The sequence below is a fragment of the Lepidochelys kempii genome, chromosome 9, assembly GCF_965140285.1.
Source record: "Lepidochelys kempii isolate rLepKem1 chromosome 9, rLepKem1.hap1, whole genome shotgun sequence".
Taxonomy (NCBI): domain Eukaryota; kingdom Metazoa; phylum Chordata; order Testudines; family Cheloniidae; genus Lepidochelys; species Lepidochelys kempii.
The window spans coordinates 24,380,449-24,394,783 of record NC_136388.1 but is presented as its reverse complement, the minus strand read 5'-3'; the positions used below and the strand labels follow the sequence as shown (position 1 = coordinate 24,394,783).

The following is a 14,335-nucleotide window of genomic DNA, read 5'->3' as shown; positions in this document are numbered from 1 at the left end:
CTATTGGAAAGGGTAGCTTCTAACCTAGGGCTGGAAATGGAGATGCTCAAAGAATCCTACCACAGCATGATCGACATCTTGGCTGTAGAGCCCCCATCAAAGGTGGCCATACCCTCAATGAGGCTGTTATGGCTCCTGTCAGATCCCTATGGCAGACCCTGTCCTCTTTGCCACCTACTTCAAAAAGAGCATAGGGAAAGTACTTTGTTCCCTCCAACAGGTATAAGTACCTATATTCCCATCCTCTCCTCCCTCCCCTGGGTCCCTTCTGGTCGCAACGGCCAACGAAAGAGACGGGCAAGGGCTGCAGGTTGCAACCCCCAGGTCAAAGGACTCAAAGAAGCTGGACTTGTTTGGTAGAAAGATTTATTCTGCTGGTGGATTACAGCTCCACATCTCCAACCAGCAGGCCTTGCTTGGGCAGTACGATTATAACATCTGGGACTCCATGTCTAAATTCAAGGACTAACTGCCCCAAGAATCCAGACAGGAATTCTCCGCTCTGGTGGAGGAAGGAAAGACTATAGCCAGGGTCTCCCTTCCAGGCTTCCCTGGATGCAGCTGACACGGCTGCTAGAATGATGAGCGGTCTTCATGCGAAGGTGCTCTTGGCTCCAATCCTCAGGCCTACCACCTGAGGTTTAGCAGACCATTCAGGATCTTCCATTTGAGGGACTTCCTTCTTTTTGGAACAGATGACGAAAAATTCCATGGCCTGAAGGATTCTAGGACCATCCTCATGTCCTTAGGCCTCTTTGCCCCAGCAGTTTCAAGGAAGAACTTCAGACCTCAACAACTGGTCTGCTTCTTGGTTCCTCCACTGCGCCAAGACTTGTTTAAGAAACAAAGCAGGGGTTGTAAGTGCAGGCAACTGCCCTCTTCCACCTCAGTCCCACTACTGGGCCTGCAGAGATGTCCAGGAGGCCCCAAGCAGAACTTCTGAAGAGGCGCTCAAGGGCATAATATCAGTTCCCATACTGGATCCTGCCCCCATTTCTTTTCAGACTGACTCTCCTACTTCAGCCCAGCATGGTGTCTCATCACCTCAGACCATTGGGTGCTGAATATGGTGGAGAGAGGTTATACCCTTCTGTATTCTTCCACCTGCCATCCCACCTCCCATCCCCATCCCTATCCCTCTTCAGGAACCCTTCTCACGAGCAACTTCCAGTCTAGGAGGTGCAAACCGTACTTTGGGTAGTGGCTGTGAAGGAGGTGTTTTAGAACTTGAGAGGGAAAGGGTTTTACTCCTGTTATTTCCTAATCCTGAAGGCCGAAGGGGGTCTCCGACCCATCCTAGACCTGCGTTGCTACAACAGTTATCTCAAGAAACTGAAGTTCTGCATGGTCTCCCTTGCCTCCATTATCCCCTCCCTGGATCTAGGGGAATGGTATGCCACACTCAACTTGAAAGATGCCTATTTCCACATCTCCATTTTCCAGGGCCACAGACGGTTCCTAAGGTTCATGATGAACCAGACCCACTACCAATTCACTGTCCTCCCTTTCGGCCTGACAGCAGCCCCTCAAGGTTTCACAAAATGCATGGCGATGGTGGCAAAAGGTGAGGTATACAAGTCTATCCTTACCTCGATGACTGGCTGATCAAGGGCCAGTCCGAGGCACAGGTAAGAGCCAGCATCGGTCTAGTCTAAGCTACCTTCCGAGTCCTGAGCCAACTGATAAACGAGCAGAAGTCAACTCTCATACCATTCAGAGGACAGTTTATTGGTGCAGTGCTTAATTCCACCTGGGCCAGAGCCTTCCTCCCAGAGGCTTGCTTCCCGATAATATTTATGCTGATATCGCAGGTCAAGGCCCACCTTGTCACGACAGCCCATTTCAGCTTCTAACTTTTAGTCACATGGCCACGTACACTTACATAGTGCAGCATGCAAGACTGTGCCTCAGACCCCTTCAAGCTTGGCTGGCCTCAGTGTACTTGCAGAGCCATCAGCATTTGGTCTCAGTGCTTACAATTCCTGCCCTGGTCCTTGCCTCCCTTGACTGGTGGTGGGATCCCTGGTCAGTGGCTATTCCCTTTGTCACTCCCCAGCTACCTGTAGCCCTAATCTCAGATGCATCTGATCTAGGTTGGGGGGCTCACCTGGAAAAACCTCAGGACTCAAGACCTATGGTCCCAGGAGGAGCTCTTCTTGCATATAAAAGTCAGAGAGCTCAGAAATGTCTGCCTAGCATGCCAGGTGTTTCTACCCCAGATTGCAGGCAAGATTGGGTGTGTACTTATGGACAACACAGCAGCCTTGTTTTATATCAACAGGCGGGGAGGAGTGCGCTTTTCCATCTTGTGTCAAGAAGCCATTCTCTTGTGGGATTTCTGCGCTGAGCATTTCATCTACCTCAAAGCTTCTCACCTTTCGGGAGCCCAGAACACTCTGGCAAATAACCTCAGCAGATCTTTCTCTTCTCACCACAACTGGTCCCTTTGCCCTGATGTAGCCAAGTCCATCTTCCAGAGGTGGGGGTTTACCCTTGTAGACCTGTTTGCAACCACACAGAACAGGAAATATCAGCAGTTTTGCTCACTACATGGTCACAGCCCAGGCTCACTCGCAGATGTCTTCCTGCTCCCATGGACAAAGCTCTTGTTAGAATCATAGAATCATAGAATATCAGGGTTGGAAGGGACCCCAGAAGGTCATCTAGTCCAACCCCCTGCTCAAAGCAGGACCAATTCCCAGTTAAATCATCCCAGCCAGGGCTTTGTCAAGCCTGACCTTAAAAACCTCTAAGGAAGGAGATTCTACCACCTCCCTAGGTAACGCATTCCAGTGTTTCACCACCCTCTTAGTGAAAAAGTTTTTCCTAATATCCAATCTAAACCTCCCCCACTGCAACTTGAGACCATTACTCCTCGTTCTGTCATCTGCTACCATTGAGAACAGTCTAGAGCCATCCTCTTTGGAACCCCCTTTCAGGTAGTTGAAAGCAGCTATCAAATCCCCCCTCATTCTTCTCTTCTGCAGGCTAAACAATCCCAGCTCCCTCAGCCTCTCCTCATAACTCATGTGTTCCAGTCCCCTAATCATTTTTGTTGCCCTTCGCTGGACTCTCTCCAATTTATCCACATCCTTCTTGTAGTGTGGGACCCAAAACTGGACACAGTACTCCAGATGAGGCCTCACCAATGTCGAATAGAGGGGAACGATCACGTCCCTCGATCTGCTCGCTATGCCCCTACTTATACATCCCAAAATGCCATTGGCCTTCTTGGCAACAAGGGCACACTGCTGACTCATATCCAGCTTCTCGTCCACTGTCACCCCTAGGTCCTTTTCTGCAGAACTGCTGCCTAGCCATTCGGTCCCTAGTCTGTAGCTGTGCATTGGGTTCTTCCGTCCTAAGTGCAGGACCCTGCACTTATCCTTATTGAACCTCATCAGATTCCTTTTGGCCCAATCTTCCAATTGGTCTAGGTCCTTCTGTATCCTATCCCTCCCCTCCAGCGTATCTACCACTCCTCCCAGTTTAGTATCATCCGCAAATTTGCTGAGAGTGCAATCCACACCATCCTCCAGATCATTTATGAAGATATTGAATAAAACCGGCCCCAGGACCGACCCTTGGGGCACTCCACTTGATACCGGCTGCCAACTAGACATGGAGCCATTGATCACTACCCGTTGAGCCCGACAATTTAGCCAGCTTTCTACCCACCTTATAGTGCATTCATCCAGCCCATACTTCCTTAACTTGCTGACAAGAATACTATGGGAGACCGTGTCAAAAGCTTTGCTAAAGTCAAGAAACAATACATCCACTGCTTTCCCTTCATCCACAGAACCAGTAATCTCATCATAAAAGGCGATTAGATTAGTCAGGCATGACCTTCCCTTGGTGAATCCATGCTGGCTGTTCCTGATCACTTTCCTCTCATGCAAGTGCTTCAGGATTGATTCTTTGAGGACCTGCTCCATGATTTTTCCAGGGACTGAGGTGAGGCTGACTGGCCTGTAGTTCCCAGGATCTTCCTTCTTCCCTTTTTTAAAGATTGGCACTACATTAGCCTTTTTCCAGTCATCCGGGACTTCCCCGGTTCGCCACGAGTTTTCAAAGATAATGGCCAGTGGCTCTGCAATCACAGCCGCCAATTCCTTCAGCACTCTCGGATGCAACTCGTCCGGCCCCATGGACTTGTGCACGTCCAGCTTTTCTAAATAGTCCCTAACCGCCTCTATCTCCACAGAGGGCTGGCCATCTCTTCCGCATTTTGTGATGCCCAGCGCAGCAGTCTGGCAGTCTTGTTCTATGCATTTCCCCCCATTCTTCTTGTGCACAAGGTCCTGCTGAAAGTCAAGTGGGACAAAGCAAGGGTTATTCTTATAGTCCCCACATGGCTGCGTCAGCACTGGTCTGCATGTTGTTGGACATGTCAGTAGTGGCCCTGTTGCCATTCTCTCTCCTCATGTACCTGATCTCGCAAGATCACAGCTGATTGCTCCACCCGAGCCTCAAGGCCCTCCACCTAATATGCACACACTTAACATGGAATGGACATGAGAATACATCTTGAAGAACAACAGTTACAGAAAGGTTAGTAACTGTTTTTTACCAACTGTATTACACATTAGTTACTGGCATCATTTAAGAATATTTTTTCTTGTCGTTAAATATTAGCTAAGTTAGTTATGAACTTACTCAGCACTACTCAGTGGTGCTGATTCAAAACTTGTTGCAGTATTGTAATGTTTTGAGTTCAACTAACTGTAACTGCCTTTCTTTTTATTATTATATCCATTATAGTCATATAAAGTTACGTGAAAATCAACTTGAGAAAATATTAAAATATTTGCACTTTATATCAAGATATATGGAACTGTAAGCTCATATAATATTGTGTGTAAAACAAACAAACAAACAAAAAAAGGCAGATGGCAGAACTACAACAGTATTATATAAATAATGATTACTGTAGTGCCTGGAGGCCCCAGTCAGGATTGAAGGGCCCCATTGTATTATGTACCAAAAAACACAGAGTAAAAGATGGTCCCTGCTGCAAAGGGTTTAACTGCTAGAAAATTCATCTAGGCAGAATACCTCTTTTAGTTACAGGTTTTTGTGGTTTCTAGGGAGTTGACGCTGATTTCTCATCAGAACAGAACAGAACAGCTGCAGGAAGCATTAAGACAGAAGATTCTGAATGAAGATAACTGGAGGGAAAAGGTGATATTGTATTTCTAGTTGGTACTGTTTTTATTTGTTTTCTTTAGTCCTAGTCACTTGTCAAGAAACTGTGTACAGAGCTAGATTTAACTTCTCCAGTCCAAGCATGTCTAGAGTATTCCTTATGCAAAGTTTTTAAGTGGGTAATCCCTAGACAGATTAAAGGTTGAATACAAAAGATTTTGCTATGATCATAATGTTAATTTTTCAGCACTTCATTTGTAAATGAGATTGACCATTGTTGGAGATGTGGAGAGAAAAATGCCTTTCCTAAAACATCTGGGTATAGCTGCATCCAATACCAATATATTTTAATACCCCAAAGAAAACTATAAAAGAAGAAATAATATCCAGACAAACAAAAGGTTTTGCTCATCAACCCAGCTATGCATAACTGTAAACGCAATAACAACTAACCAAGTGGACTGTTTTATTTAGCATATTGTGATTTATGAGATGTTAATTCTGGAGCTTGACAAAACCAGATTTTTGCACCTTTTTATGCTTTTATTCACAACAAATAAGTTGAGATGCCAAAGAAACAACAAATTCAACTGAATTCTTACCATACAATTGAAAATGACTACTAGATAGAGTTTAATATCATGCTCATTGCTTGGGGCAATAGAACAGTGAAGAAGTGATAATACCTGTTGAAACCTTATATTCCCTTTCTGAATTCTGTTTTTGAAACATAGAGTTTATTGTCCTCTTAATATGAGCCCATAACTCCCATTAATATATCATTGCAAGTTATGCACATGCATGGAGAGGAAAATGGACCTCAAAACTAGTTATGTCATCTATAGAGTCAAGGCTGGCAAAAGCAACACTTATTTTCAGTTTAAAGGTTTACCTTAAAGGAAATAAGAGTTAGGGAAATCCTGAAGTGATGGGCACAGAGCTAAGAATACAGGAGTGCAGAAAGAGGTTCTATTACTGATTCTATTTCTACCTCTTTTAGTGTCTGCGTCTTTAAAGGTGTCCTTTGCCATCTCTGCCAAATAGTCATCTACTGCTGATGCTGCTGTTGTTTTATACTTGCCCCCCCCCCCTCGCTCCCCGCAGAGTAGAGATGTGTTAAAGTAAGGACTTCTTTGGGTGAAATTTACTGTGAGAACTGTCTCTATTGCATTTCAAGTGATTTTACCCTCCTGCAGTTGAACTTTTCCATGAAATGGCATGGCATTGGTTATTTTATTCATTGAATTATACAGAAGTGTGAAAAGTCACTTTCACATAACATTTCTTTTTTCTTATTTTTGAGTGGTACTAGGATAGTGACCAACTCTGACACTTTTCTTTTGTGAGGGAAAGAGAGAAGTTGTGAGGCAGAATAAGAATCTTGTTAAATACACTTAGAGTTTTTTGATAGGGACAAGGAGAAAAGTGAAGTAAAGATTGCATATGAGGAAAAGGATAGTTAGCAGAATGGGGCAGGCAGAGCTGATTGCTCTGGGTAAGTTTGGGGATAAATTGCCTTGGCAGAGGAACAGGCTTTCTGATGTATGCTCCCCCCAACCCCCCACCCCCACACACTGTGGAAAAGAGATTAGTCATGGTTCTGGGACATGTATATGGGCTATGTCATTGTGAAAGTAACTCAAGGGCACACAGAGAGGTATATTCAACTCTACTTATGCTCCCCAAACCTGTTCTGCACGAAGAGAAGAGAATTTCCTATGCAAAAAGCCAGTAGGTTCATGTAGTGTATGGACTACAGCAGGATGGGGCAAAATTAAGCACCTCTTCTAACACAATCCACAAGCTGGATCCCTTCCCAGAGTTTATGTATAGTGCTAGCATTACCGACACTACTTGTGTTCCCCACAAAGAGAGTCACAGGACTTACGAATAGGAATTGAAAGCTTAATAAAACAATATCAGACAGGAGCAGCAGCAGATAAGGTGGGTACTGCTGACAATTCAGAGAATAAATCATGGTTCAGTTACAGACCACGCTGTATGTGGAGTATATAAAACTAAAGTAATAGAAATGAAAAGGGAGAGGGGGAAATGTCCTGCGTCTACCTACACATGGCTAGGTGAACGTTATGTATAAAGGATCAGCCAAATACAACTTTCACATTTTCCAAGTTTATGTCCGTTCAAATGTGAGATCCCAATTGAAATAATACTTTCCTCATGGCCTGCTTGAAAGAGTAAAAAAGCAGTAAAATACATAAACAAACATGCACATCCCAGCATAGTGAGACTACCTGTAGGGCATGCAGTAAATCAGCCTCCCTTCATATATAAAACACTCAATAAAACAGCTTCCTCATTGCAAAACAGCATATAAAATACATATTGAGCCAGCCTCAACTCTGGAAAAATCCATTAAAAACTAGGTATGGGGAAACTTCAGAAGCTTTAAAGTTTGGTTCTGATAAACATCCATAAGTCAGCATCAGGGCCCTTCATACCCATCAATCCTCTTTTCTCCAACAGGTTCTTTGAGACAGTACTCACCTCTGCAGGATTCTTGCCTTCTTACCTAGTGTTATCTTACTGGGGGGGGGAGAAGACTCCATGGTATCTTTTGGGAGTGTATTTTCTTTTCTCCGCCTCTGACAGCTGTGAGGAAAAAGTATAAATTAAGCTTTGCTTATCCTCTTGAACACATGGGATAGGCTAAACTATTTAGGTAATCTTAAAAAAATATCATGGTATGAAACCTGTCATAAATATAAAGGGAAGGATAAACCCCTTTGAAATCCCTCCTGGCCAGGGGAAAGCTCCTCTCACCTGTAAAGGGTTAAGAAGCTAAAGGTAACCTCGCTGGCACCTGACCAAAATGACCAATGAGGAGACAAGATACTTTCAAAAGCTGGGAGGAGGGAGAGAAACAAAGGGTCTGTGTCTGTCTGTAGTCGTCTTGGCCGGGGACAGAACAGGAATGGAGTCTTAGAACTTTTAGTAAGTAATCTAGCTAGGTATGTGTTAGATTATGATTTCTTTAAATGGCTGAGAAAAGAATTGTGCTGAATAGAATAACTATTTCTGTCTGTGTATCTTTTTTGTAACTTAAGGTTTTGCCTAGAGGGGTTCTCTACGTTTTTGAATCTAATTACCCTGTAAGATATCTACCATCCTGATTTTACAGGGGGGATTTCTTTATTTCTAGTTACTTCTATTTTTTATTAAAAGTCTTCTTGTAAAACACTGAATGCTTTTTCATTGGTTTCAGATCCAAGGGTTTGGGTCTGTGGTCACCTATGCAAATTGCTGAGGCTTTTTACCAAACCTTGTTCAGGAAGTGGGGTGCAAGGTTTTGGGAAGTATTTTGGGGGGAAGGACGCGTCCAAACAGCTCTTCCCCAGTAACCAGTATTAGTTTGGTGGTGGTAGCGGCCAGTCCAAGGATAACGGGGGTAATATTTTGTACCTTGGGGAAGTTTTGACCTAAGCTGGTAAAGATAAGTTTAGGAGATTTTTCATGCAGGTCCCCACATCTGTACCCTAGAGTTCAGAGTGGGGGAGGAACCGTGACATGGTGGCACAGTGGTGGGATTAACCTGAAATCATTTTGAGATCCAGTTGAGATTTTTTGAACTAGAAATACAGATTTTAAAAAGGAATTTTTAGGAAGTCCAGAAAGCAGCTTTGAAACTGAAAGCAGCTTGGTTTCTCTCTGCTTTGTGGCCAAGCAGAGACAAAAGGGGATTATCTTGTGAATTGCAGGTTTTCTTTGCCTGGAGGCAGGGTACTTAACTCCTGCAGGGAAATTCACAGTCTTCCAACCCAGAGGTTTTTTTTTTCTTTTCTTCCTAAAAGTAAATAGGGGTTGTGTGCTCTACCCATTTGCCTGGAGACAAAAGTGGCAGGGTTTTTTTTAGGATTTTGATTTTTTTTTGTTTTACAAGCACAGGTTTGAAAAGAAATTTTTTTTTCTTTGGGCTGGGTAAGCAGGTTTCCAAGTAGTTGGAGGTTTTTTGCTTTAATTTGGGCCCAGAGCAGAGACAAGGGAATTGTCTTTTTCTGTAGGCTGACAATCACTATCAGAGAATAGGTATTCTATTCCAGCACAGCAAAATTTTACAGCCAAGTTTTGTTTGTTTATTTCTAAACCTCGGGTGTAAAGTTAGTTAAAAACAGAGAGGTTAGAATGGCCAAATCCTCGGCTCGACTACAGCTGGAATTAGCCAAATTTCAGGCTGAGGAAAAACAAAGGGAACATGAAAGACAGATAGAACTCATGCGGCTGGAGAAGGAGGTACAGGAGGCTGCCCACAAGAGGGAAATGGAGGCAAGGAAGCATGTGGAGGAGATGGAGAGGATAAAGGCCCAGCAGAATATACCAACAAACCCTAGCAATCCTTCTCCAGGTACCACTTCCCATCCCAGAAAGTTCCCCACCTACAAGGCAGGTGATGATACTGAGGCCTTCTTAGAAAACTTCGAAAGGGCCTGCCTTGGGTACAACATCTCTACTGACCAATACATGGTAGAGCTGAGGCCGCAGCTCAGTGGACCCTTAGCTGAGGTGGCAGCTGAAATGCCTAAAGAACATATGAACAAGAATGAACTGTTTAAATCCAAGGCGAGAGTCAGAATGGGGATAACACCCGAGCAGTCTCGTCGGAGGTTCAGAGCCCTAAGGTGGAAACCAGACATGTCATTTACCCGACATGCCTACCACATTGTAAAACATTGGGATGCCTGGATATCAGGAGCAAGTGTTGAATCTCCAGTAAATTTGCCCTTCCTAATGCAAATGGAACAATTCTTAGAGGGTGTTCCTGAGGAAATAGAAAGATACATCCTAGATGGGAAACCCAAAACTGTAATCGAGGCAGGAGAGATTGGAGCCAGATGGGTGGAGGTGGCAGAGAAGAAGAAAACTGGTCGCAGTTGGAGCGGAGACCAGAAGGGACCACCCCAGACCACACCCTATTACCGGGGGCCGCCCAAAGCCCCACCTACCTCCCAAAGAACCCTGCAGACCCCTTATCGTCCCACCACCCCGTTCTCCAGCAACCCACCTCGCCCCGGTGACCCGTCAGCTGGACGATGTTTTAAATGTAACGAGCTGGGGCATGTAAAGGCCAACTGCCCCAAGAACCCCAACAGATTACAGTTCATTGCCCCGGAATCACACCAGAGGTCCACAGGCCCAGATACCTCCCAGATACCCTTGGAGCGGAGGGAAACTGTGAGTGTGGGCGGGAAGAAGGTCACCGCGTGGAGGGACACCGGAGCACAAGTGTCAGCTATCCATGCTTCCTTAGTGGACCCCAATTTAATCAACCCAGAGATCCAAGTGACGATTCAACCCTTCAAGTCCAACTCTTTCAATTTGCCTACAGCCAAGTTGCCTGTCCAGTACAAGGGCTGGTCAGGAATGTGGACTTTTGCAGTCTATGATGATTATCCCATCCCCATGCTGTTGGGGGAAGACTTGGCCAATCACGTGAAGCAGGCCAAGAGGGTGGGAACGGTCACCCGCAGCCAGGCTAAACAAGCCGTGGGGCCTAGCTCTGTTCCGGAAACTTCTATCAGGGCCCGGTCAGAGGTGATGGACCCGGACCCCAGGCCAATGTCTGCAACAGCAGTAGTGGATCCAGTCCCAGAGACCCAGACGGAACCAGTCCCAGAACCGGAACCAGCCAAACAACCAACACCAGACCCCGTGCCAGCACTGAATCCAGTACTTGCAACCTCAACACCAGAGGGCCCCACTGAACCTGAACTGGCAGCAGCCGATAACCCTACACAAGAGGCTCAGCCGGAGCCTGAATCCCAACATAGTGCACCAGCGGAGAGCGGTTCACAGTCAACAGAAACAGCTCCATCCCCTATATCGCTTCCAGAGGGACCAAGCCTATGTCCCCAATCCAATGAGGAACTGATGTCTCCAGCATCAAGGGAACAGTTCCAGACCGAACAGGAAGCAGATGAAAGCCTCCAGAGAGCGTGGACGGCGGCACGGAGCAACCCACCGCCTCTCAGCTCTTCTAATCGATCCAGGTTTGTTGTAGAAAGAGGACTTTTATACAAGGAAACTCTTTCTGGGGGACACCAGGAAGACTGGCATCCTCAGAGACAGTTGGTAGTTCCAACTAAATACCGGGCCAAGCTCTTGAGCTTAGCCCATGATCACCCTAGTGGCCATGCTGGGGTGAACAGGACCAAAGACCGTTTGGGGGGGTCATTCCACTGGGAGGGAATGGGCAAGGATGTTTCTACCTATGTCCAGTCTTGTGAGGTGTGCCAAAGAGTGGGAAAACCCCAAGACCAGGTCAAAGCCCCTCTCCAGCCACTCCCCATCATTGAAGTTCCATTTCAGCGAGTAGCTGTGGATATTCTGGGTCCTTTTCCGAAAAAGACACCCAGAGGAAAGCAGTACATACTGACTTTCATGGATTTTGCCACCCGATGGCCGGAAGCAGTAGCTCTAAGCAACACCAGGGCTAAAAGTGTGTGCCAGGCACTAGCAGACATTTTTGCCAGGGTAGGTTGGCCCTCCGACATCCTCACAGATGCAGGGACTAATTTCCTGGCAGGAACTATGAAAAATCTTTGGGAAGCTCATGGGGTAAATCACTTGGTTGCCACTCCTTACCATCATCAAACAAATGGCATGGTGGAGAAGTTTAATGGAACTTTGGGGGCCATGATACGTAAATTCGTAAATGAGCACTCCAATGATTGGGACCTAGTATTGCAGCAGTTGCTGTTTGCCTACAGAGCTGTACCACATCCCAGTTTAGGGTTTTCCCCATTTGAACTTGTATATGGCCGTGAGGTTAAGGGGCCATTGCAGTTGGTGAAGCAGCAATGGGAGGGATTTACACCTTCTCCAGGAACTAACATTCTGGACTTTGTAACCAACCTACAAAACACCCTCCGAACCTCTTTAGCCCTTGCTAGAGAAAACTTACAGGATGCTCAAAAAGAGCAAAAAGCCTGGTATGATAAACATGCCAGAGAGCGTTCCTTCAAAGTAGGAGACCAGGTCATGGTCTTAAAGGCGCTCCAGGCCCATAAAATGGAAGCATCGTGGGAAGGGCCATTCGTGGTCCAGGAGCGCCTGGGAGCTGTTAATTATCTCATAGCATTCCCCACCTCCAACCGAAAGCCTAAGGTGTATCATATTAATTCTCTAAAGCCCTTTTATTCCAGAGAATTAAAGGTTTGTCAGTTTACAGCCCAGGGAGGAGACGACGCTGAGTGGCCTGAAGGTGTCTATTACGAAGGGAAATGTGCTGGTGGTGTGGAAGAGGTGAACCTCTCCATGACCCTTGGGCGTATGCAGCGACAGCAGATCCAGGAGCTGTGCACTAGCTACGCGCCAACGTTCTCAGCCACCCCAGGACTGACTGAACGGGCATACCACTCCATTGACACAGGTAATGCTCACCCAATTAGGGTCCACCCTTACCGGGTGTCTCCTCAAGCTAAAACTGCTATAGAACGGGAGATCCAGGATATGTTACAGATGGGTGTAATCCGCCCCTCTGAAAGTGCATGGGCATCTCCAGTGGTTCTAGTTCCCAAACCAGATGGGGAAATACGTTTTTGCGTGGACTACCGTAAGCTAAATGCTGTAACTCGCCCAGACAACTATCCAATGCCACGCACTGATGAACTATTAGAGAAACTGGGACGGGCCCAGTTCATCTCTACCTTGGACTTAACCAAGGGGTACTGGCAGGTACCGCTAGATGAATCTGCCAAGGAAAGGTCAGCCTTCATCACACATCTCGGGCTGTATGAATTTAATGTACTCCCTTTCGGGCTGCGAAATGCACCCACCACTTTCCAAAGACTTGTAGATGGTCTCCTAGCAGGATTAGGAGAATATGCAGTCGCCTACCTTGACGATGTGGCCATATTTTCGGATTCCTGGGCAGACCACCTGGAACATCTACAAAAAGTCCTTGAGCGCATAAGGGAGGCAGGACTAACTGTTAAGGCTAAGAAGTGTCAAATAGGCCTAAACAGAGTGACTTACCTTGGACACCAGGTGGGTCAAGGAACTATCAGCCCCCTACAGGCCAAAGTGGATGCTATCCAAAAGTGGCCTGTCCCAAAGTCAAAGAAACAGGTTCAATCCTTCTTAGGCTTGGCCGGTTATTACAGACGATTTGTACCGCACTACAGCCAAATCGCTGCCCCACTGACAGACCTAACCAAAAAGAAACAGCCAAATGCTGTTCAGTGGACCGGAAAGTGTCAGAAGGCCTTTAACAAGCTTAAAGCGACACTCATGTCTGACCCTGTACTAAGGGCCCCAGACTTTGACAAACCGTTCCTAGTAACCACAGATGCATCCGAGCGTGGTGTGGGAGCAGTTTTAATGCAGAAAGGACCTGATCAAGAATTCCACCCTGTAGTGTTTCTCAGCAAAAAACTGTCTGAGAGGGAAAGCAACTGGTCAGTCACTGAAAAAGAATGTTATGCCATTGTCTACGCTCTGGAAAAGCTACGCCCATATGTTTGGGGACGGCGTTTCCACCTGCAAACCGACCATGCTGCACTGAAGTGGCTTCACACCGTCAAAGAAACAAACAAAAAACTTCTTCGGTGGAGTTTAGCTCTCCAAGATTTTGATTTCGACATCCAACACATCTCAGGAGCTTCTAACAAAGTGGCTGATGCACTCTCCCGTGAAAGTTTCCCAGAATCAACTGGTTAAAATCGTCCTTGAGATGTGGAAAATATTGTTAGTCTTTATGTACTTGGTAGTATATTTAGAGATGCATGTGTCTTATTAACTCTGTTTTCCTAGAGCTCCAGGAAGAAATCCCAGCCAGTGTTTCACCCTAGCTGAGATTTGGGGGGCGTGTCATAAATATAAAGGGAAGGATAAACCCCTTTGAAATCCCTCCTGGCCAGGGGAAAGCTCCTCTCACCTGTAAAGGGTTAAGAAGCTAAAGGTAACCTCGCTGGCACCTGACCAAAATGACCAATGAGGAGACAAGATACTTTCAAAAGCTGGGAGGAGGGAGAGAAACAAAGGGTCTGTGTCTGTCTGTAGTCGTCTTGGCCGGGGACAGAACAGGAATGGAGTCTTAGAACTTTTAGTAAGTAATCTAGCTAGGTATGTGTTAGATTATGATTTCTTTAAATGGCTGAGAAAAGAATTGTGCTGAATAGAATAACTATTTCTGTCTGTGTATCTTTTTTGTAACTTAAGGTTTTGCCTA

General features: G+C 45.9%; 1 protein-coding gene across 3 annotated transcripts in view; it reads left to right on the top strand.

Annotated features, from left to right (window-relative positions):
• Window positions 1-14,335, top strand: part of LEKR1 (leucine, glutamate and lysine rich 1) — a 185,215-nt gene that overhangs the window by 152,368 nt on the left and 18,512 nt on the right. For all 3 annotated transcript variants that reach the window (XM_073359602.1, XM_073359604.2, XM_073359601.2), the window contains one exon: window positions 5,091-5,184. In XM_073359602.1, coding sequence (XP_073215703.1) covers window positions 5,091-5,184 — 94 coding nt within the window. The remainder of the gene's footprint in view (window positions 1-5,090; window positions 5,185-14,335) is intronic.